The sequence below is a fragment of the Pan paniscus genome, chromosome 21 (genome assembly GCF_029289425.2).
Source record: "Pan paniscus chromosome 21, NHGRI_mPanPan1-v2.0_pri, whole genome shotgun sequence".
In the NCBI taxonomy this organism is placed as follows: Eukaryota; Metazoa; Chordata; class Mammalia; order Primates; family Hominidae; genus Pan; species Pan paniscus.
This window is the reverse complement of record NC_073270.2, coordinates 20,643,672-20,664,352: the sequence shown is the minus strand read 5'-3', so window position 1 is coordinate 20,664,352 and position 20,681 is coordinate 20,643,672. Positions and strand designations below refer to the sequence as shown.

The 20,681-nt window shown below is 47.3% G+C and overlaps 1 protein-coding gene across 2 annotated transcripts in view; it reads right to left on the bottom strand.

The window, feature by feature from the left end:
- Positions 1–19,363, bottom strand: part of RIN2 (Ras and Rab interactor 2) — a 245,600-nt gene extending 226,237 nt beyond the window's left edge. Inside the window, exon 1 of one of the 2 annotated variants that reach the window (XM_063600984.1) lies at positions 18,624–19,363. In XM_063600984.1, the coding sequence (XP_063457054.1) occupies positions 18,624–19,129 (506 nt within the window). In that variant the 5' untranslated portion in view covers positions 19,130–19,363. Of the gene's footprint in view, positions 1–18,240; positions 18,532–18,623 lie in introns of those variants that run through there. The other variant, XM_063600983.1, reaches the window with a different exon arrangement.
- Positions 19,364–20,681: the final 1,318 nt, after the last annotated feature.

The following is a 20,681-nucleotide window of genomic DNA, read 5'->3' as shown; positions in this document are numbered from 1 at the left end:
CACCATGTTGGCCAGGCTTGTCTCGAACTCCTGACCTCAGGTGAACCATCTGCCTCAGCCTCCCAAAGGGCTAGGATTACAGGCGTGAACTACAGTGCCTGGCCACATTCAAAGATTTTCTGATTGGCAATTGGTTGCCAAGAGTTATTATCTAAAGACCTGGAATCAATAAGGGGTTGTGGAGAGTAAAGTTTTGTCATGCAAATAAAGCCTCCAGGTAGCAAGCTTCAGAGAGAAGAGATTGTAAATGTTTCTCATCAGACTTAAAGAATCTGTTCTATCAGTCTTAAGGTTTCTGTGTTGATGTTAATGTTGGTCAGCTGTGCCTGAATTCCCAAAGGGAGGAGGGTATAATGAGGCATGTCCGACTCCCACTTCCCATCATGGCCTGAGCTAGTTTTTCTGGTTGACTTTGGAATGCCTTTGGCCAAGGGGAGGGGTCCATCAGTTAGTTGGGGGACTTAGAGTTTTATTTTTGGTTTACATACCAAGGAAATGAAAAGAAGTTAATGGTTGACTTTAGGGCACATAAAAGATTGGGGCCAGAGAACGCCTGGGTAAGTCTTTAATAAGCTATACACATCACAAAAATATTTGTTAGTATTAGTATTTCTATTTGAGAAGGAAACTGTAAAACCAGATTGCCTGGGTGGAGCGAAGCTGGAGGCTCTGTCAGCCTGTGGAGGGTGAGGCTCCTAACTGCAGCTGAGTCCCATACTCAGCTAAGCAATGGAGGGCCCTAGGGCAGACATACTCCTTAGGCTGTTTGCTTTGGGAGAAGCAGTACAGCTTGGCACTTAGGAGTTTGGACTCTGTCAGTGGACAGAGCTGGTCCAAGACCTGTTCTACCACTGATTAACATGAACTTCAGCAAATGCTTGTGTTCTCTAAGCCTCTGTTTTTCCAGTGTAAATTGGGTAAAAATACTCATCTTCAAGACCAGTGTAAGTATACAATAAATAGCACATGGACTGTGGCAAGTATATGAGTGACACACATGTGCTTAATAAAAGTGATGTCACCTCTCAGCAGTCTATCTACAGTCTCTTTTTGAAATCAGGTGGTGTCCTCAGCCCCAAATTGGAAGGGCAGGCATACCTCCACCAGTCAGAAATCCTCTGCAGTTGAGGGAGCCAGATGCTAACATCCAAAATACCGACTTCAATGGGGGCTCCATTTGCAGGGAAGATACGCAATTTAGTGAAATGAACCAACAGTCAACCTTTGCACTGCCACGTTCTCACAGACTTTGGAGACCATAGTTGGCAACATAAAATTTTGCACTTATTGCCATCCTGTTACATGAGTTAACCCTAGGATAACATCTCCATATCCTTTTCTTAGACAATTTTATCCTCTTTAGGCTTTCTATATTCTGAAAACTGCTAACAATGCATTTGTAGCCCAAAGCTCTCTTTCAAGCTCCAGACTCCCAGATATTTAACACCTCCTTGGGTTTTCACAGGCTCATCAAACTTAACACATACGAAGTGGAACTCTGTATTGCTTTGGCTTCTTTTCCTCCCAGATTGATCATCTCCTTAAATAATGCCTCCATGAATGTGGGTGGTCAGTAATGGGCCATCCTTGACTCTTCTGCTCTCCTCATATCTAATTCACCACAGCTTTGCTGGGTCATTCTCCAAATTTTGCCTCCAATTCTTTCCTCTAGCCAGGGACCAGTTTCTGAATGATCACAGTCTTCTCCTATCTGGTCTCACTGAGGCCACTCTTGCTCCACTGAAATGCTGTCTGTGATCAGCAGTCAGGGTGAACTTTGTAACACCAAATCCTATTACATCATCCTATTCACAAGAGAGAACAATGGCTTGGAATGGGACAATGGCCATGGAGATTCAGGGAAGTACAAAGCGGGTACCCTGCCTGTTCAGTGCCTGACAACACAATTGGTACTCAATAGTGATTTGATGAGCAAATGCATGGATCCCACTCCCTTGTGTCCTTTTTCTAGAATACGAATAATTTTCTCAAGGCATTTTCAATTCCTTTACATGCCACAGTGGCAGAGGACAAGAGAGACTCATGGCTTTTTCTGACTAAAGATTCCTCTTGGAATTCCTCTCTGCAATCTCTGACTCTTGATCTTTTTCCCGCTTCTTCTCTAGTTGCAAAAATATTGCTTTTATTATATGCTCCTGTAAGAAAAATACTATGTGCCCAGTTCACATTCCTATCTGACTTCCTTTGGAGACATAAATCAGAGTTGGGTTGTGTTGAGTTCTTTATGCATCTCCATCATCCTGCCCTCTTCAGCAATCCCAGGGCTCTCTCCTGATTCAGTGAACTGGTACTTGGCTGCTTGGGGGTGATAGGTGAGATACATTCATATTTATGTCATTTTAGATGCATTATGTAAGTTGAGTTCAGAAACCTGAGCTCTGTCTTTAAAACTTCCCTGTGAGATAAAAGAGAGGAGCCTATAAAGGCCTCCATCCCCTGCCTATGGTAGCTGGTTGACAGCCCATAAACACAGTTGTTCCATGGGACAGAAGCTCAGGGTCAGAATGCAGGAAGCTCCAAGGTCATGGGAACTGGGTGCTGGTCAGGGTCAAATCAAGGGCATGATGGTGATTTTTATATGAAGCTAAACATATTTCGTTTATCTTTATTATATGTATATATTTTATAATATTTATCGTCTAGTATATCATATTATTTTATTTTTGTTATCACAATCCATGATGTGATTTTAATAGTGATTGTAACCAGATCACTGTATTATCAGGCATTTTGAAATTGTACCGCACATCTCCCAAATACAGTCATTTGGCCTCTCATGCACCTCAGCCAGCAGGAAGGAGAAGCTGCAGTTCATTAAGCATCAATACCTCCAAAGAGATGTACCTGGCACTCAGCAGTACCATGGAGAGATCACAGAAACCAGTCAGGGTGGTCTAATAGACAGCACGCCACCAAATCAAAGCTCAGGAACCACCCACCTCGCTTGGCCCTTTCTTTAAGCCTTCAGCTCCCATTCTCTGCTTTCACCCAGCTCAGAAGGTGCTAAGGCCTCCCCAACAACAGCAGAACAAGACAAGATGGAGGCAACTCACACCCGGCCCTTTGACCTGGAATAGCTATTTACTGCTGAGAATGCCTGACTCTATTTTCTGATTGTGTGCACTGGTCACACTTCCTGGATATCTCATCAGTTTCTAATTTTACACCTAGTTATGGGTTGAATTGTGTCCCCACAAAGAGATATGTTGGAGTTCTCACCCCCAGTAGCATTGGATATTACCTTATTTGGAAATGGGGTCTATGCAGATTTAACTAAGTTAGATGAGGTCATCAGATGAGCCCCAATCCAACAGGAAAGGGGAAACCTGGAGGACGATGTGAGGACACTCAGGGAGAATGTGTGAGCATGGAGGACTGGAGGGATGCATCTACAAGGCATGCTTGAGGCTTCCAGAAGCCGGGAGTTAGGCCTGGAACAGCTCCTTCCCTACCACCGTCAGAGGGAGCACAGCCCTGCCGACACCTTGATTTCAGACTTCTGGCCTCCAGAACTGTGAGACAATAAATTTCTGTTGTTTCGAGCCACCTTGTTTGTGGTATTTTGTTACAGCAACCCTAGAAAATTAATGCATGCCTGTATTTCTACACAGGGATGCCCTGAGGTTATTACAGAGTCATTGCTACAAGTGTAGGTCCTGGTGTTTGACAGACCAGGAGTGAACTGTGGCTTCCCCACTTTCAAGCTTTGTGACTACAGACAAATCACTCCATCTCTCTGTGCCTCAGTTTCTATAATTTGGGGAAAAAAGCATAAAACGACTTCATGCATACCAGGGGGATGAGGCACGAAGTGATCATCTCACAGGTTGGTCAGGGTTCTGAGATGAGGCAGCCATGTGAAGTCCTGAACAGAGGTCTGGCTCAGGCAGTGCCGGGACCCTTTTAGCTGCTGGGATTATTCCTTGGGATCTTGGAGTGCTTGTCAGTGGAAGCTTGTGTCTCTTGTGACATGAAACCCAAGATCAGCATAGTTCCAGGGCTGGCTTCGTGGCACCCAAACCGTTCAGTCACACAGGGCCCTGCATTCAGAAGGGCCCCATCCTTGGTTTAATGTCAGATGCTGCTAGAAAATCACATCACATGGGGATCAAAGACTGACCACTGGATTTGAAAACAGGGGGGTCATCGGTGACCTTGACAAAATCAGTTCAGGGGGCAGTATCCTGGCTAGAGTGGTACAACGGAAGAAGTGGAGGAAGGGACTTGGGGACAGTGAGCACCGATGCACTCGTAAAGAGTTCTTTGTAAAATGAAAGCTGAGAAAAGATGTGGAAGCTGGAAGTAAAAGTGGAGTCAAGAGAAGCTTCTCTGAAGATGGGCCATACTACAGTATGAATCCAGCTGGATGGAAATGAGCCAGGAAACAGGGTGAGAAACTGGTGACCCAGCAAAGAGCGGGACAATTGCTGCAGTAATGCCCTTGAGTATCTGAGAGAAGCCTGGGTGGACTGCATACCTGAGAGCGCGCGTCTGTTCTATCCACGGAAGCAGGAGGGAGCTGGAGCCTACGGTCGGCATGCAGGTGGCTTGGTAGCGTTTGGGAGGGGTTTGGGAGTCATGGAAGTTCTGCGGATTAGTTCTAGTTTCTGTGCAACAGAGCAAGATCCTGTCTCAAAATAACGAGAGAGTGAGGAGGGCAGGAGGAGGCAGGAGGCTTGAGAAGGGAGAGTCAGAGTGGAACAATCATTCAGGGCATGTTTTTTTCAAAGCCCATTAGTGGGTTGTGAAAGCAATTTAGAAAAGCTGTTGTCAGAGCGTTTTAATGAAATGAAAGAGGATAGGATCAGAGAGGAGAAGAAAGGAAATACCAAAGCAGTAAGTGTTAGTTCCCCAAACTCTCCTTCACTCCTACGCACATAAAAATGTAATTTGAAAAACAAATATGTCGAAGATGGATCCGAAGAGGTGTGTGGATGGACTACGGAAAGGGAGCTGGGCCCCTCGAGACCGACAGCCGTGAATCCCTTAAGGATGCCGTGGTCTTCCTGGCCATGTCCGTCTGCCTGGTGCAGGGACAGCCCAGGGGAAGTGTGCTTCAGCAGGGGTTGGGGTTGAGTTCGGGGAGGGCCCTGAGAGAGACCAGGCAAGAGAAATGAGGAATACGCAAAGGAGGTGTTATGTGATATATTATGAAACATATACCTGGTCTTTAACCCTGTTTCCTGCCATACAACTCCAAAAATCCTTAGAATCTCCAAAGTGATGTTTCTGCATGCTAATGAGCTGATTGACAGCTGGCAGTCCCTGGTTACAGGAAAGACCAAGGCAGGATTAGAGGACTGGGACTTTGACCACTGTCTCACCTCCAGGGACAGGAGAGGGGCTGAAGGTTAAGTTGATCACCAATAGCCAATGGTTTGACCAGGCAGACCTAGGTAATGAAGCTTCCACAAACACGCCAAAGGCCTGCATTCAGAAAGCTTCTTGGAAGCTGGCCTCCCCCTGTGCTTCTCTTCATCTGTATCCTTTGCAATATCCTTTACAATAATCCAATAAATATTTGTGTTTCCCTGAGCTCTGTGAGCTACTCTAGCAAATTAGTTGAACTCGAAGAAGGGGCTGTGGGAACCCCCACTTGATGCCGGGTCTGTCAGCAGATCCGGAGGCCAGGACTTGCGGCCCTAGTGGGAAGGTGGGGGCGGGGTGGGGGCAGTCTTGTGAGACTCAGCCCTCACCCTATGGGAATTGAGCTGGAGGATGCCCAGCTGGTGTCCACTGCTTGGTGTGTGGGGAAAAACCCCACACATTTGGTCACAGAAGGCTTCTGTGTTGGTGATTGTTGTGAGAGCAGAGAAAAAACACGTTTTTGTTTTTTCACGTACAGGTTATACGTGAAAACATGGAATTCTTGCTGGGAAGGAGGCAGCAGGAGGTGGAAGAGGGACAGAGGCCGGGGGCAGAGCCATGAGTTGCAGAGCTTGGTGGTGACTGAGCGGAAGCAGCTCCGCAGGGAAAACAAGATTTCACATTTCCTCCTCCAGATGGAGGGCAGGGGAATTGTGTCCCCTTAGAAATGCTCATTTGCAGAGAGGTTCTGTTAAATGGCTCATCGGGAAATGCTTTAAGGGTCAGAGGGCTTTCTCCTTGCCTCTGCACTGGGCTTTTCACATGGCATGTAAACAATTTTGAAGTCAAATGGTATCATAGCTGGGTCAATTTCTCCAGCACTCACCCAACATTGTTTTCCTCAAAGGCAGTCCTGTTAAATTAAATAATCCTTAATTGCATAGTTCCTTCAGCTCAGTCAACCTTCAACAGTTATTTTGCTAAATTTATTACTTTTTATCTTTGCTTCTAGAATGATATTTATTTTGTAAAAGCATCATAATCCTTGTGAAATATGAAGTCTTAGTTCTTATGCCAGGCTCTTTTTGTCTAAGAAACTTGAGCATAGCTTTTCCTGGAGCCTTTCATACCTTCATTACACCATCTTCCATGAGAAATAGAAACAATTCCTCAGAATGTTAAAGACCAACTACAACCAAGAGGTTTAAATGCGCTTACAGGAAACTATAGCTAAAATATTCGCTTTTCCTTTTCTGCTGTTCATTTTCTTTTGCTCTTGGGGTTGATTACTTTTTCTCTTACAATAATTATTTTTATTGTTTATTGATTCTTAAGCTAAGTGAAATATACCTTAGTAAAAAACTTTCAAAAGAGGTTGATTTCCACCTTATATCAGCAGTTCAAATTAGAGCTTATCATGATCCACCTCCTGAGGTCTTGAAACACAGTATTTAAAATACCTGATTTCATATGGCCCTGTCATGTTATTCTGCTTTCTCAGCCATTACTCCAGCTGCTGCATACTCAGAATAGCAAACACATGGAATTCTTACTAGTGGTTTGTCACTGGTAGGAGCTTCATGTCAAATTGCAGCCGCCTGGTAACAACAACGTGCTTCATCTCTGAAATCTCTTGTGATCTGCTAGTTTGAAGTAATTTACATATCCAACCCTGTTACACTTCACTGGCAGGGCTTGTGCAACCTACCAGAGATGGAGGGGCGATAATGATGACTACGGCACAGAACGGATGGAGGTGGGAAGGTGCCTATGCATTCAGATACTCATGTGTATTTGAGTAAGGATTTGACAAACTACTAGCCTGGGTGGTGAGGGTGTGTGCTGTGCCCTGACCTAGTTAGAAGATTCTTCTCAGATCTTCATAATCTCTGGTCTCCTAGACCCACAGCTCTCAATGTCCTCTATCCTATTCATTACTTACCCTTCAAGGAACTCAGAGCCAATAATAATAGAAACAGAAAGCTGGCCGGGCACGGTGGCTCATGCCTGTAATCCCAGCGCTTTGGGAGGCCAAGGCGCGTGGCCAAGGCGCGTGGATCACCTGAGGTCAGGAGTTCAAGACCAGCCTGGCCAACATGGTGAAACCCCATCTCTACTAAAAACACAAAAATTAGCTGGGCGTGGCAGTGGGCGCCTGTAATTCCAGCTACTCAGGAGGCTGAGGCAGGCGAATCACTTGAACCCAAGAGGCAGAGGTTGCAGTGAGCCGAGAGTGCGACTTTGTACTCCAGCCTGGGTGACAGAGCGAGACTCAGTCTCAAAAAAAAAAAAAAAAAAAGAAACAGAAAGCAAACTATGTCCGAGAAGAATATTTATATATCTATAGGTATCTTGTAATTATATTGAATATTTCCAATAAGGTCTAAAGGCATAAAAATCAGCACCAGAAGTGTGGGAAATAAGCACATAGAGGAGAGACGGTTTCTGGTGGGCCAGCATAACCTCTGAGGGGCCAGTAAGCCACACATGGCATCATGCTGTGTAATGTCAGTAAGAAACTCCTGCTCCTCATACGATCAGGAGGTCACAAGAAATGACAATGAATTATTCATAACAATCCACTCTGTCTGCCTGTGTGAGGATGAGAACAGGTATCCCACTCTGGCAAATGCTGCCAGCGCCCTGTCCCTGTGCCTTCAGAGTCCTAAATCATTTTCATGCACGTTTGCAAGCCACAGCCAGCACCTGGGTCCCTGTCAGAGAACGCCCTCTATGGGACTTGCTTTGCCTGCATGCAGAGAGAGCTGGAAGCACTTGGGGCAACCCTTAGTCTGACTGATGCAGGGGTAGAGCGTCTCCAGAAAGCTGGCCTCCGATCTGGCTACTCTTGTGGGGCTCACACTGTTTCCAGAGCATTCCAGTTTGCACCACTGCTCAGCTTCCTCGCCTCTGGCCCCCTTTCCCCACTCTCCTGTTTTCCTGTGAATATTTCTTCATCCATTTTCCATGAATCCTCACCTCAGGGTCTGCTTCTAGGGAACCTGGTCTGAGACCTTCCCTCATCTCCTGTTATAGACAAGGAGCCTGAGATGCTATTTAGATCAAAACATAGGGAGAGACCGGGCAGAACCTGAGCATTTGTTTGTTTCCCTCACAGACTTTCTCCATCGTGACACACAGTCTGGATCATTGGGACATGACGCTCTCCTAAGTTGTCCTCCACTTGTCCTGCAGGTACAGTTCTTGCCTCCCTCCCTGGACTGAAGCCCTCAGAGGGTCTGGGTCACATCCTCCGTCTCTCTCCATGTTTCGCAGGATACTTGCATTGATTTTTTTTTTTTTTTTTTGAGACAGTTTTGCTCTGTTGCCCAGGCTGGAGTGCAGTGGCGTGATCTCGGCTCCCTGCAACCTCTGCCTCCCAGGTTCAAGTGATTCTCCTACCTCAGCCTCCTGAGTAGCTGGGATTATGGGCACCTGCCACCACGCCCAGCTAATTTTTGTATTTTTAGTAGAGACAGGGTTTCGCCATGTTGGCCAGGCTGGTCTCGAACTCCTGACCTCAGGTGAACCATCTGCCTCAGCCCCCACAAAGTCCTGGGATTACAGGAGTGAGCCACCACGCCTGGCCAGGAGCCTCGCATTCTAAGTGGTGCCATAATGAACTCGCAGGAGCTCAGAAAACAGTACCCCAAAATGAGGGCCTCAGAAGCAAAAGTCATTCTCTGACCTCCTGCCCTCTGGTCTCTCAGTCCCATCCTCCCTGAGGCTAGCCAGAGAAACTAGAATTCTCCTTCAAAGTGGGTCATAGGACCCATAACCTCTTTTCCCCAGAGCCAGCCACAAAACCTAAACTTACTGCTGTAACTTTCCCACCACCATTCTGTGTAAAAACTGGCCATAAAGAAACTGTCTGACCTACTGTGACTAACTATAGGTCATAAGAGCACTCTGGAGAGGGTCAGCTCCATACCTGGAAGAAAGGAATGCTGCTCAGAGAGACCAGGAGGAACTAGACAGACAGGCCTTGCTGGATCTCCCCAAGCAGTCTGTTCGCACTCAATCAGACTGTTTGTCCAGTCACATTTCTACACGGCTGTCCATATTTGTTGAACCTAAACATAAACACAATTTCCCCTGTATTTTGGGTCTTCATTCTGAAGGCTCCTCTGTAGACACGTTAAGTAAATCTGTATGCCTTTACCCAATTAACCTGCCTTTTCTGAGTTGATTTTACAGCAAACCTTCAGCAGATGAAGGAGAACTTTTCCCTTGGCCCCTACAGACTCCATGTTCCTTCCCTAGGTGCTCCAAGCCTCTCTTGTTTCTCACTCTTTTTTTTCTTTTTTTTTTTTTCTGAGATGGAGTCTCACGCTATTGCCCAGGCTGGAGTGCAGTGGCGCGATCTCAGCTCACTGCAACCTTCGCCTCCCGGGTTCAAGCAATTCTTCTGCCTCAACCTCCCGAGTAGCAGGTGCGTGCCACAACGCCCAGCTAATTTTTGCATTTTTAGTAGAGATGGGGTTTCACCATATTGGCCAGGGTGGTCTTGAACTCCTGACTTCAAGTGATCTGCCTGCCTCAGCCTCTCAAAGTGCTGGGATTACAGGTGTGAGCCATCGCACCCAGCTTATTTCTCACTCTTTGTACTTGCCGCTCCTGCCTGGAACCCACGTGTTATTAGTTAACACTGATGATTCCATCCACTGTAGCTTAGACATCTCTTCCATTGTGAATCCTTTTCTGATGCCCAGGAAAGGATGAAGTACCCCTTCTGTATGCAACCACATTGCCCTTGAATAGAAAGTGGTCTGGGAACCAACCTGGAATCTGCCCTTTCCTAGCCCTGTTCTTTGAAATGACTCTACCTCTGATCCCAAGGTCCCATGGAAGCACAGTTTAAAAGAGGGAGATTGCCTGAGCTGATACTAAAGTGTAGTAGGTTATTTGTATTATTTAGATCATATATGTAGTCTAAGGTCATCCTGTAAACTGTTCAGGGAAAGACATTAGCTACAAATATTGGGGAAAACTAGGGTATGAGATGTGCCCAGAGACAGTGTTTGTCATACGAAACACACACAATCTGTTAAGGCAGGAATCCCGGAATACAGAGAGGATGGGTGGGTGCCCCATCCATGACAGATGGCCAGGAGCAGCCTCCCACTATGAGGGAGGGACAGGGAGCTGTCTGACTGTCACTTCAGACATCAGACCTCACACGACTGAGGGGATAAGAAGCTTTGAAGAAGCCACCCTAATACAGCGCCTCCGTCAACCTAGGAGGACCATTCTCCCCATCTGTGCCTGGGCCATCCCACCGGCTGTCCCTCCTTCCCTCCCTCCCTCTGTAGCCTCCTTTTCTCACAAGCCATGAAACCTTCCAAAGGGTCTTGCCATCCATGAGGATGAAGTCGCCTTCCTTCAACAACATTAGTCTAGCAGAGAGCCAGAGGAATCTCCTAAACCCACCCCATCCCACCCCCAAGATCCCTGTGCTTACTTCATAAAAGGAAGAGGGATAAATACCTTTTCTAAAAAGACAAGAGCCTCTCACTTTGTGGGAGCCCTAAATTATCAAGGAGAAAAACCATTGCAAAGGGAAGCAACAAAGAACTTGAACTAGGGGTCTTCTAGTTCAAACTCAACACAAGTATGTCTGTCTCTCAAGTCAAGCACTGACCACACTGTCCTGCCCTTCCCAGTGTGTGTAAGTATCCCCTGCTAGGCTGCTAGGTCCTTGAAGCCTGGAATCCTAAAGGAGCGCCTGCACACATGAGTGCAAATGAACCTTTGAGCCAGCCAAGGTCCCACACCTCCCAGCAGAGCTGAAACCAGAAGCCAGTCTCCTCCAGTCTGGGTTTGTGCCTTCCTCACCAGCCACTGCACGGATCAGTGTGCATGTGTGGCCTGAACACATACAATCAATGCCCACTGGCTCTAATTCAATGTCATGGTTTCCCAGAAAAAGAGGATCCCAAACTATCTTTCGGGTCTTCCCAAATTAGGCTTAATATAATTCCAAACAAATCCCCTGGAATAAAATTTCACTGGAAGAATTAATAAGTGAATTTGTCAAGAAAATTTGGGGGTGGGGGAGAAGATAAAAGGGCAGAAAGTGGCCTGGCACGGTGGCTCACGCCTGTAATCCCAGCACTTTGGGAGGCTGAGGCAGGTGAATCACTTTAGGTCAGGAGTTCGAGACCAGCCTGGCCAACATGGTGAAACCCCCGTCTCTACTAAAAGTACAACCTGGTAGGCAGAGGTTGCAGTGAGCTGAGATCATGCCACTGCACTCCTGCCTGGGAGACAGAGCAAGACTCTGTCAAAAAAAAAAAAAAAAAAAAAAAAAAAAAACGCAGAAAGTGAAGTGGGACTTGCCCTTCCTAGTATAATTTGTATGTATTATGGAGCTGGGGAAAGGCAGGTTTATTCACCAAATGATGCCAGACCTGGGGGAAAACTATGGGGAAAAAAGAATAAACTTTTGTTCCTACTTTATAAACCACCTGCCAAATGATCTCAAATGAATTTAAATTGTAATCTGAAAAACTGAAAGCATAAACATTAGAAGAAAATATAAAAGGCTAGGTAATTGATTGAGGAAGTGGAAAGGTTTTCTATGCAGAGGAGCCACTAAGGAAATTTTAAGAAAAAGCACAAACATTTGATGATGCAAAAGGTTAAAGATTTTGTATAACAAAATGTGTATCACTGAAGCGATAAACATTTAGCACTTAAGCAAGGAAAGTCTGGATAGCAAGATGATGAGCGTTTAGGTTCCACGTCCCTTATCCGGACATGAGTGTGCTGAAGTCAGACACACCCAGGACTGCTAAGTCCTGCATAGACGAGGTGACTGGTCTCAGCACTCAACTTCCCCTGGTGTGGGATCCTGGCTGACTTTCCGAGACTCAAAGGTTTCCATGCAATCTGACTAGCGCAGCTGCCCTCAGTTACCACACAGGACAGATGTCTGCTTCCATTCATGTTATAAAAGTATTCTTGTAATCGAGCCATAGTTAAAATGCAATGGGGGAGTTCAGCATTTGGGAAAAATCGGTAACAATTTCTTTAATAACTAAAGTTCATCTAGCTAACTATTTAATCTAGCTTTTTTTAAATTTTGAATTCCTGATCTACCAAATAAAATCAGGTACATAAAAAACAAAAAGTCTCTTTATCCAATTTATTGGATTAACTTACTTAAAAAAAGACTTCACTCATTAAAAATACAAATGTTTCCAAATTTGATTTTTGAAATGACTCAAATTTTGAGAATTTTAAGCAAGTGGAGGGTTATGTATTAATACTCCATGTACTATCACTTGGCCAGATGGCATCATCAAATAAAAATGAGATATACACTCATAGTAGGAATTAGAACACCTCCCGAATCCGTTTCTCATTTGGATACTATAAAGTCCAGCAATGTCTTTTAAATCACTCTTAGGATGGTTTTTAAAACAAACCAGCATACCTTTATAACCATTCCTACATCAAACTGAATCAGGGGCTCTCAATCATGGAGCATCATTCAAAGTTAGTAATGGAGGTTCTTACAACCAAAGCTTTTTGACCAGAATAAGATATCTCACACAGGCTGGAATACCCACAGCGTTAAAAAATTCAATTTTATTTTCTTAGACTCTTTTACAAAATGACTGTGTTTAAACTTTCACCTAACTATTAGTGAGTTTAAAAACAGTTTCTGCTACAAAAAAGTGTCATTTAATCATTCATTCATTCACTCATTCATTATGTGATTATGCTATTGAGTGGTTTTGCTAACGGCTATATTCACTTGTGTGGTTCTATTCACACTTTCAGCTGACATTCCACACTTCTCTGTGCTGATATACATATATATCTTATTTATTTATTTATTTATTTATTTATTTAGAGACAGAGTCTTGCTCTGTCACCCAGGCTGGAGTGCAAAGGAGTGATCTTGGCTCACTGCAACCTCTGCCTCCCGGGTTCAGGGGATTCTCCTGCCTTAGCCTCTGAAATAGCGAGGACTACAGGGGCCTGCCACCAGGCCCAGCTAATTTTTTTGGTATTTTTAGTAGAGACAGGGTTTCACCATGTTGGTCAGGCTGGCCTTGAACTCCTGACCTCAAGTGATCTGCCCACCTCAGCCTCCCATAGTGCTAGGATTACAGGCATGAGCCACTGCACCTGGCCAGGACTTTTAAACTCAACAGGTTAAAAATCACATTTAGGCCTGTGCATGGTGGCACACGCCTGTAATTGCTGCATTTTGGGAGGCCAAGGTGGGTGGATCACCTGAGGTCAGGAGTTCGAGACCAGCCTGGCCAACATCATGAAACCCCATCTCTACTAAAAATACAAAAAATTAGCCAGGTGTGGTGGTGGGCACCTGTAATCCCAGCTATTCAGGAGGCTGAGGCAGGAGAATCACTTGACTCCGGGAGGTGGAGGTTGTAGTGAGCCGAGATCGCACCACTGCACTCCAGCCTGGGCAACAAGAGCGAAACTCTATCTCTAAATAAATAAATAAATAAATAAAATAAATCACATTCAGTGTTTCTTCCCTACCTTCTCCCTTGTTCGCACAGCACAATGACATGTGCATGCTCACACACACACTTGAACTCCACGGCTTGGCTAATGACCCATCAGCCTTCTAGTCATCTTCTTCAACTCCCCTTGTCACTCCCCATCCCGCCCCATCTGATAGGTCGATTTTTCTCAAAACACTCCTTCCCTTAACTTCTGTGACACCACCCTGTTTAATACATATCTCTAAATGAGAATTGTTAATTTTTGTGCTTTGGAAAAATCTACGAAACAAATCTTGAGATATATTTGCTCAGCATTGGAGACCTAGAAATGTCTGCAGATGAACGTTAAATTTGCACAGCTGTGCCTCTTTGATCACTTTCCGAAGGCTCCTCCACTAGCCCACAATTCTCCTTTGAGTCCCTGAAATTCTAACTCCAACTTCCTCACTTTGTCTCCTTAATTCAATAAAGCCTCAATAGCTGAGGTTACTGGTCTGTGGAAGGTGCTCTAACAGTAGATTGAAGGCAAACTCTGATTTAAAAATACCTGATTTCAAACAATGGTTGCTTGTGAATGGGGGCTGCAGCTCCTATGAGGAGGGATTGCTGTTAGCAGGCTTCTGTTCCAGGTCTGAGACACCCAGAGAGTGACATTTACTTACTTTTCATAAGCAAATGTCCACACACACTTAGACACCCTAGGGAATTCACTTGGCCAGCACCCAGGGAGAGAGGAATGAGAGAACAGAAAATTCACTGAGCAGGTGTACTTTCTCACTCAATGGATGTAACTAGCCAAGATGAAATAGTGATCTCAGGACAAGAACCCTGAAGTTGCCACCCCATCTACAGAGCTGCGTTTGAGGGGATTCTCAGAGTTGGAAAGGCCGGTTGAAATCTGAAGGCTTCTGGGCAGCAAAAAGGCAGTGCTCTCCACAGGCTGGGGTTCCCTCAGATCATATCTGATCAAACCCAAAGAACCTATTCATATTAATCGGATGCATGGAAGCTACTTGAGTTAATTGGATACACAGATCAACAATCCACTCTAAATTGACAAGGGTGGATTATTATGCTTTTCTAGTGTCCAGAATATACATTTTTACTATCCAAAATACCACATATTAGATGGAATCAACATTCCTTGGAAGTTGGCCTAGACATTATAAGATTTTGGGAGAACTAAACAATTCCCTAGGTGAATTCCTTGGAACACTGGATCCAGAAGATACTTCATGAGAAAGAGTGTTCTGTGGCCAAATAAAGTTGGCAAGCATCCCATACTATGGTGTCATTCTAAAGAGTCCCAATGTATGGTATAACAATAAAGACTCCTTAAAGTCCTGCCATAAAAAAACAGACAACATTAGCATTTCCCTAACATATTTTATCACTGTAACTCATTAGTGATTGTTTAGCAAAACTGCATCCTAAAACACAACTCAGTGAATCCTGCTCTGTACATACACTGCATGGAGTGTGCCTCTGGGCAGGTTCGCCTTTAGCAAGTCCACTGTGCTGCGGCAGAATGACAGACTAATTTTAGGCCTTCATTTCCTCACCTACAAAATGCAATGACTACTACTGTTGTGAGAAACGACTGAGATACTATTTGTAAATCCATTTTATAATGTGCTACAAAAATGTTACCTGCTTTCTTCGGAGGCATTACAGTCCTGAGGGTATACTTCTTGCTGTGCAACTTCTCAAAATGCCTTGACAAAGGGACACTTTTGTTCATTCATTCATTCAACACCCCCTCCTTGAGTGGTAGGTCTTAAGGGCTATGGCCTGGTTTTGGACCCTGGGAAGCTTACAGACAGTGGGCAAGTGAGGTCCACTGTATTGCTTTAAGAGATACACACACACACACACACACACAAGGAATTCTGGTGGCAGTGAGGGGGTGTCTTACCGGGGAAAGGAGGACAGGGTCGGGGAAATCTTTCTTGCTGAAACTATTAGGATTCTTGAAGGTTCATTAGGTAGGTTGGATATACAAGGGGAATTGGGCACAAGGTCAAAGCACTATAATACAGAGAGTATGTGAAGAATGGGCCTCCCATTAATGGGTCACACGAGCATGGACCTCTCAGGGTAGCATACCCTGTGTTTCATCTGTGATACCTGATTCATCTGTGTCCTCCAAGCAGAGGAAGAGGGTTTAGCTAAGCAAGGAGGTTCTTTCTGGAAAGTGGAAGTCCTGAAGTGGGTAGTGACCCTTGACTTTGGATAAGGTGTATGGCAGGACAGCTTGGGTGGGGATAAGAGTGCTGCTGCGAAGTTATCTTTAAATAAGCACACGCCATAGCCATCCTGGGAGTCAAGCTCCCTCCCACCTGCCCTACACTAGAGGTCAAGTGTGGGCTATTTCAGTTTCCTCCTCTGCTTTGATGAACTGTCTGCAGGAGAATGTTTCCAGACAAAGGTCTTGATAGCAGGTTGGTTTTCCCCGTGTCTCCAGCCTCCAACTACTGAGAGCAAGTCTCCAAACCCAAAAGCTCCTGTCAACAGCCTTCTTCCCAAGTTCCAAAAGCAAGGGCCCTTCACTGTCCCGGGACCCTACCCATCCCTAGCCTGTGATGCTCTCTGGAGGTGCCAAAGCACGGGAGTGCATGAGTATTCCAGAGGCAATATTGGAACCTGAGGCAAAAAGGAAAATTAGCACCTCTATATCCACTTATGACAATATCCTCCTACATTTGAATTAGGTAAAAAGTTAATAAAAGCTCTGCATTCAGTGAACGTGACTACATCTGAAGCCAGAGTTGCTCAATCTGTTGCATGCCACTGTCAACTCTCAAACCACCAGGCAAGGGAACAAACAAATGGGGAGGTGGGGGAGGGAGACTGGATATGACTGTTCCCATTGAACAATGAAGCAGGGTTCTTTTTTTTTAGACAGAGTTTCACTCTGTCACCCAGGCTGAGTGGAGTGGCACAATGTCGGCTTACTGCAACCTCTGCCCCCGGGTTCAAGTGATTCTCCCACCTCAGCCTACCGAGTAGCTGGGACCACAGGCACGTGCCACCATGCCCAGCTAATTTTTGTATTTTTAGTAGAGATGGGGTTTCACCCTGTTGGCCAGGCTGGTCTTGAACTCCTGACCTCAAGTGACCTGCCTGCCTTGGCCTCCCTAAGTGCTGGGATTACAGGCATAAGCCACTGCACCCGGCCTATGAAGCAGGGTTCTAACAACACCCACCTTTATTTAAAATGTTGATTTCTGCTTATCATGAATTTTTTACATTCAATTTGGTTTTGTTAAAAAGATTGTGTTAAAATACTATTTATCTTAATGATGGAGTGCTGCCCTGTGTGTTTCTTTTTTTCCCAGTAAGCCCTTTGCACTCCTAGCAAGTGTTTCCTTTTGCTTCAGTATTTAAAGTCCTTTTGGTCGAAGAGTACTCTGATGTTTCCTTACCGATGACAGCGTGTTCCTAAGAAACCCCAATGTGCCCAAAACCGCGCAAGGAAGTGCCGCTACACTGCGGAATTAGGAAAGCCCCAGGGATTTAAGAGCTCTGAGAAGACAGGCGCCTCTCAGGGCCCAGGGGACCGATCTTGCCCTGTATTTCTTGGCAACATATCATAGGCTTTCAAGCTGAACTTCTGCAAATCCTGCTGTCCCCGCGCGGTCGAGGGGCGCGCCACCACCGGTGGGTGGACGCCGAGCTGGTGGGAGCCCAGGCCAAGGGTGGAGGCCAAGCCCAGAAGGGGGCGGGGAGGCCTCAAAGTGGGAAAGTGGCCCCGTCCCTTCCCGGCAGGAATCCGGGGCTCCTCCTCCGCCCGCTGCGCAGCCATCAATCACCGCGACAGCCCAAGTGCCCCCTGCCCGGACACAACAACCCTCCTGCTTTTCCACCCGGGGGAGGAAATCTCCGGTCGGAGCATCTGCCCTGCACACTGGCTGGACTCACCAGTGGGGTCCGCGCTGGGGATCAAAGCTGTGCGACACCGGGTCTGACCCGCGCGCTCAGGCGCAGGGAGCACTTGACACCCCACAGGCAGCCCTGCAGGTAGAACTCCTCAAAGGTCCCTACCAAACTCCGTCCGGTGCACACGCACGCACACCCGCACCTCCAGCCACAGTGCCTGCACCCTCCAGCTGTTCCTCACCCCAGCCCCGCACAGGTCAGCTGAGGACACCCGGTGACCCTGCCGGGACCAGCGGCCACCTCGCGCTCCGGAATGCCACTCTGCCCCTTGTCCCCACTCCCTGATCCCCCTTCCCCCTTCCGTTCCCCACGATCCCCGAGGACGCGCTCTGGCTGTCTTCCTCAAGTCCCCTCCGGAGTAGGGAGAGAGTGCGCACAGCAGCACCCACGTCTGGAACCCCAGAGAGCCCCGCCCGTGCCCGGAGCCTCTCCGGGCTCTCTAGGTGCGGGCACAGGGGGTGGGGTCTCCGCTGCCACCGCCCCTTACCTCGCGCGGGCCCTCCCCGCAGGTCCCGGAGGCGGGGGCGACCGGTGGCCCCAAAGACGAGCGCGGGGCTGGGTTTCCCTGCCCGGGAGGAGCAAGAGGAGGAGGAGGAAGAGGAGGAAGGGGGAGAAAGGAGGGGAGGGGAGAGGAGAGGAAAGAGGAGGAGGGGAGGGAAGGGCTTTGTGTTTGCCTCGGGCCGTCCCTCGGCAGTAGGGAGCCATCCCCCTCCCCCAGCCACCTTCCTGAGCTCGCAGAGGAGATGGGGCGGGGGTGATCGGATCGGAGGCAGCGACCAAGGCGCCTGCGCGACCCCAGGTCCGGCCCATCCCTCCATTCCCTCTAACCGCCAGCCTCCGCCCCTCTGGACAACCACCCGCTACGCTTACCCGGTTACAAGGAACCCAGGCTGCAACCAGGAAAAACTGCCATCAGAAAGTTTATCTAAGCCGGAGCAAACTTGGCTGGACCGGCCCCTGACCCGCCTTGGCGCCGCCGCCCCTGTCTTCTGCGGTCCCCGGCCAGGCGAAGACCAGAGTTTTGTTCTCGGAGATTCTTGCCTTTCTTGTTTTAGCACAAACGCGCACGCACCCCTTTCCCATAACGAGCCCCTCCGCCCAACTACAGATCCCGGGATCTGTTGCAGGGGCTGGAAAGGCCCCACTCGAGAGGCCTGAGCTGGCTGCGGCTCTTGGTCCCGGGGCAGGTTCTCCAGGGTTGGATACGCTCTGGACGCCTGGGCGGGTTGTTTTGCTTCGGCCTCGCTGGCCGGGGGCCCGCCCACCCCGCCTGGAACGCGGTTTGGATCGGCGCTGGGAGCCCTCTGTAACCCCAGCTGAAGGCCGCGCAGGCAGGCGGGGACGCCGGAGCTGCGGGGCCGGTTCCCCGCCAGCATCCAGCCTTTTCGGAATCAGGCGGGTCCCTGGTGATTCGCTGGGTTTTCCCACTTCCCACGGGGACCTCACCTTTGGGAATTAATTGCTGACAGTGTTAGAGTTACAAAGTAGCCAGTGTCACTGAGGGCACCTCAAAGAGACAAAGGGACACCTCGAAGGTGTCAGAGAGACGGTTGTTTCGTACAGAAACAGAACAGCGAAGCGGAAAGAAAACAGACCTTATTTCTGTTCTGTTCCACTTCAGATAGTAGCAGAGGAGACTTGGATTTCATTGGTGTTGGTTTTCGTGATTCCTGCCTTCTAAAATCCCAAGACTTATTTATCATTTATCATCAGCTCAGATCCCAGGAAAACAGTCCACTGCACTTCGGTTTCTGCTCCAAGTCACCCATTAAATAAATAATTGAACACCTGCTGGTGCCAGGCACAGTTCTAATGCTTGGGATATGTCGGTGAATAAAGCAAAGGTCTCCCTCACCTGGGGGAGCTGAAGGCCTGCGGGGAAGAAGTGGGAGACAGAGGGTAAACCATGGCCATCCCTAAGTAAATTATTTGGGGTGTTGGAAGAGGTCGGTGATAGGGAAAACAAGAAAAAGAATATGGGGGCCCAGAGTGCTTGTGTCTGGAGCAGGTCACAGAATTAAATAGATGGTGTGTGTCAGGCCTCTGAGCCCAAGCCAAGCCATCGCATCCCCTGTGACTTGCACGTATACATCCACGTGGCCTGAAGTAACTGAAGATCCACAAAAGAAGTAAAAATAGCCTTAACTGATGACATTCCACCATTGTGATTTGTTCCTGCCCCACCCTAACTAATCAATGTACTTTGTAATCTCCCCCACCCTTAAGAAGGTTCTTTGTAATTCTCCCCACCCTTGAGAATGTACTTTGTGAGATCCACCCCTGCCCACAAAACATTGCTCTTAACTTCACCGCCTATCCCGAAACCTATAAGAACTAATAATAATCCACCACTCTTTGCTGACTCTCTTTTTGGACTCAGCCCACCTGCACCCAGGTGAAATATATAGCCATGTTGCTCACACAAAGCCTGTTTGGTGGTCTCTTCACACGGACGCGCATGAAATTTGGTGTCGTGACTCGGATCGGGGGACCTCCCTTGGGAGATCAATCCCCTGTCCTCCTGCTCTTTGCTCTGTGAGAAAGATCCACCTACGACCTCAGGTCCTCAGACCGACCAGCCCAAGAAACATCTCACCAATTTCAAATCCAGTAAGCGGCCTCTTTTTACTCTCTTCTCCAACTTCCCTCACTATCCCTCAACCTCTTTCTCCTTTCAATCTTGGCGCTACACTTCAATCTCTCCCTTCTCTTAATTTCAATTCCTTTCATTTTCTCGTAGAGACAAAAGAGACACGTTTTATCCGTGGACCCAAAACTCTGGCGCCGGTCACGGACTGGGAAGGCAGCCTTCCCTTGGTGTTTAATCATTGCAGGGACGCCTCTGTGATTATACACCCACGTTTCAAGGGTGTCAGACCACGCAGGGACGCCTGCCTTGGTCCTTCACCCTTAGCGGCAAGTCCCGCT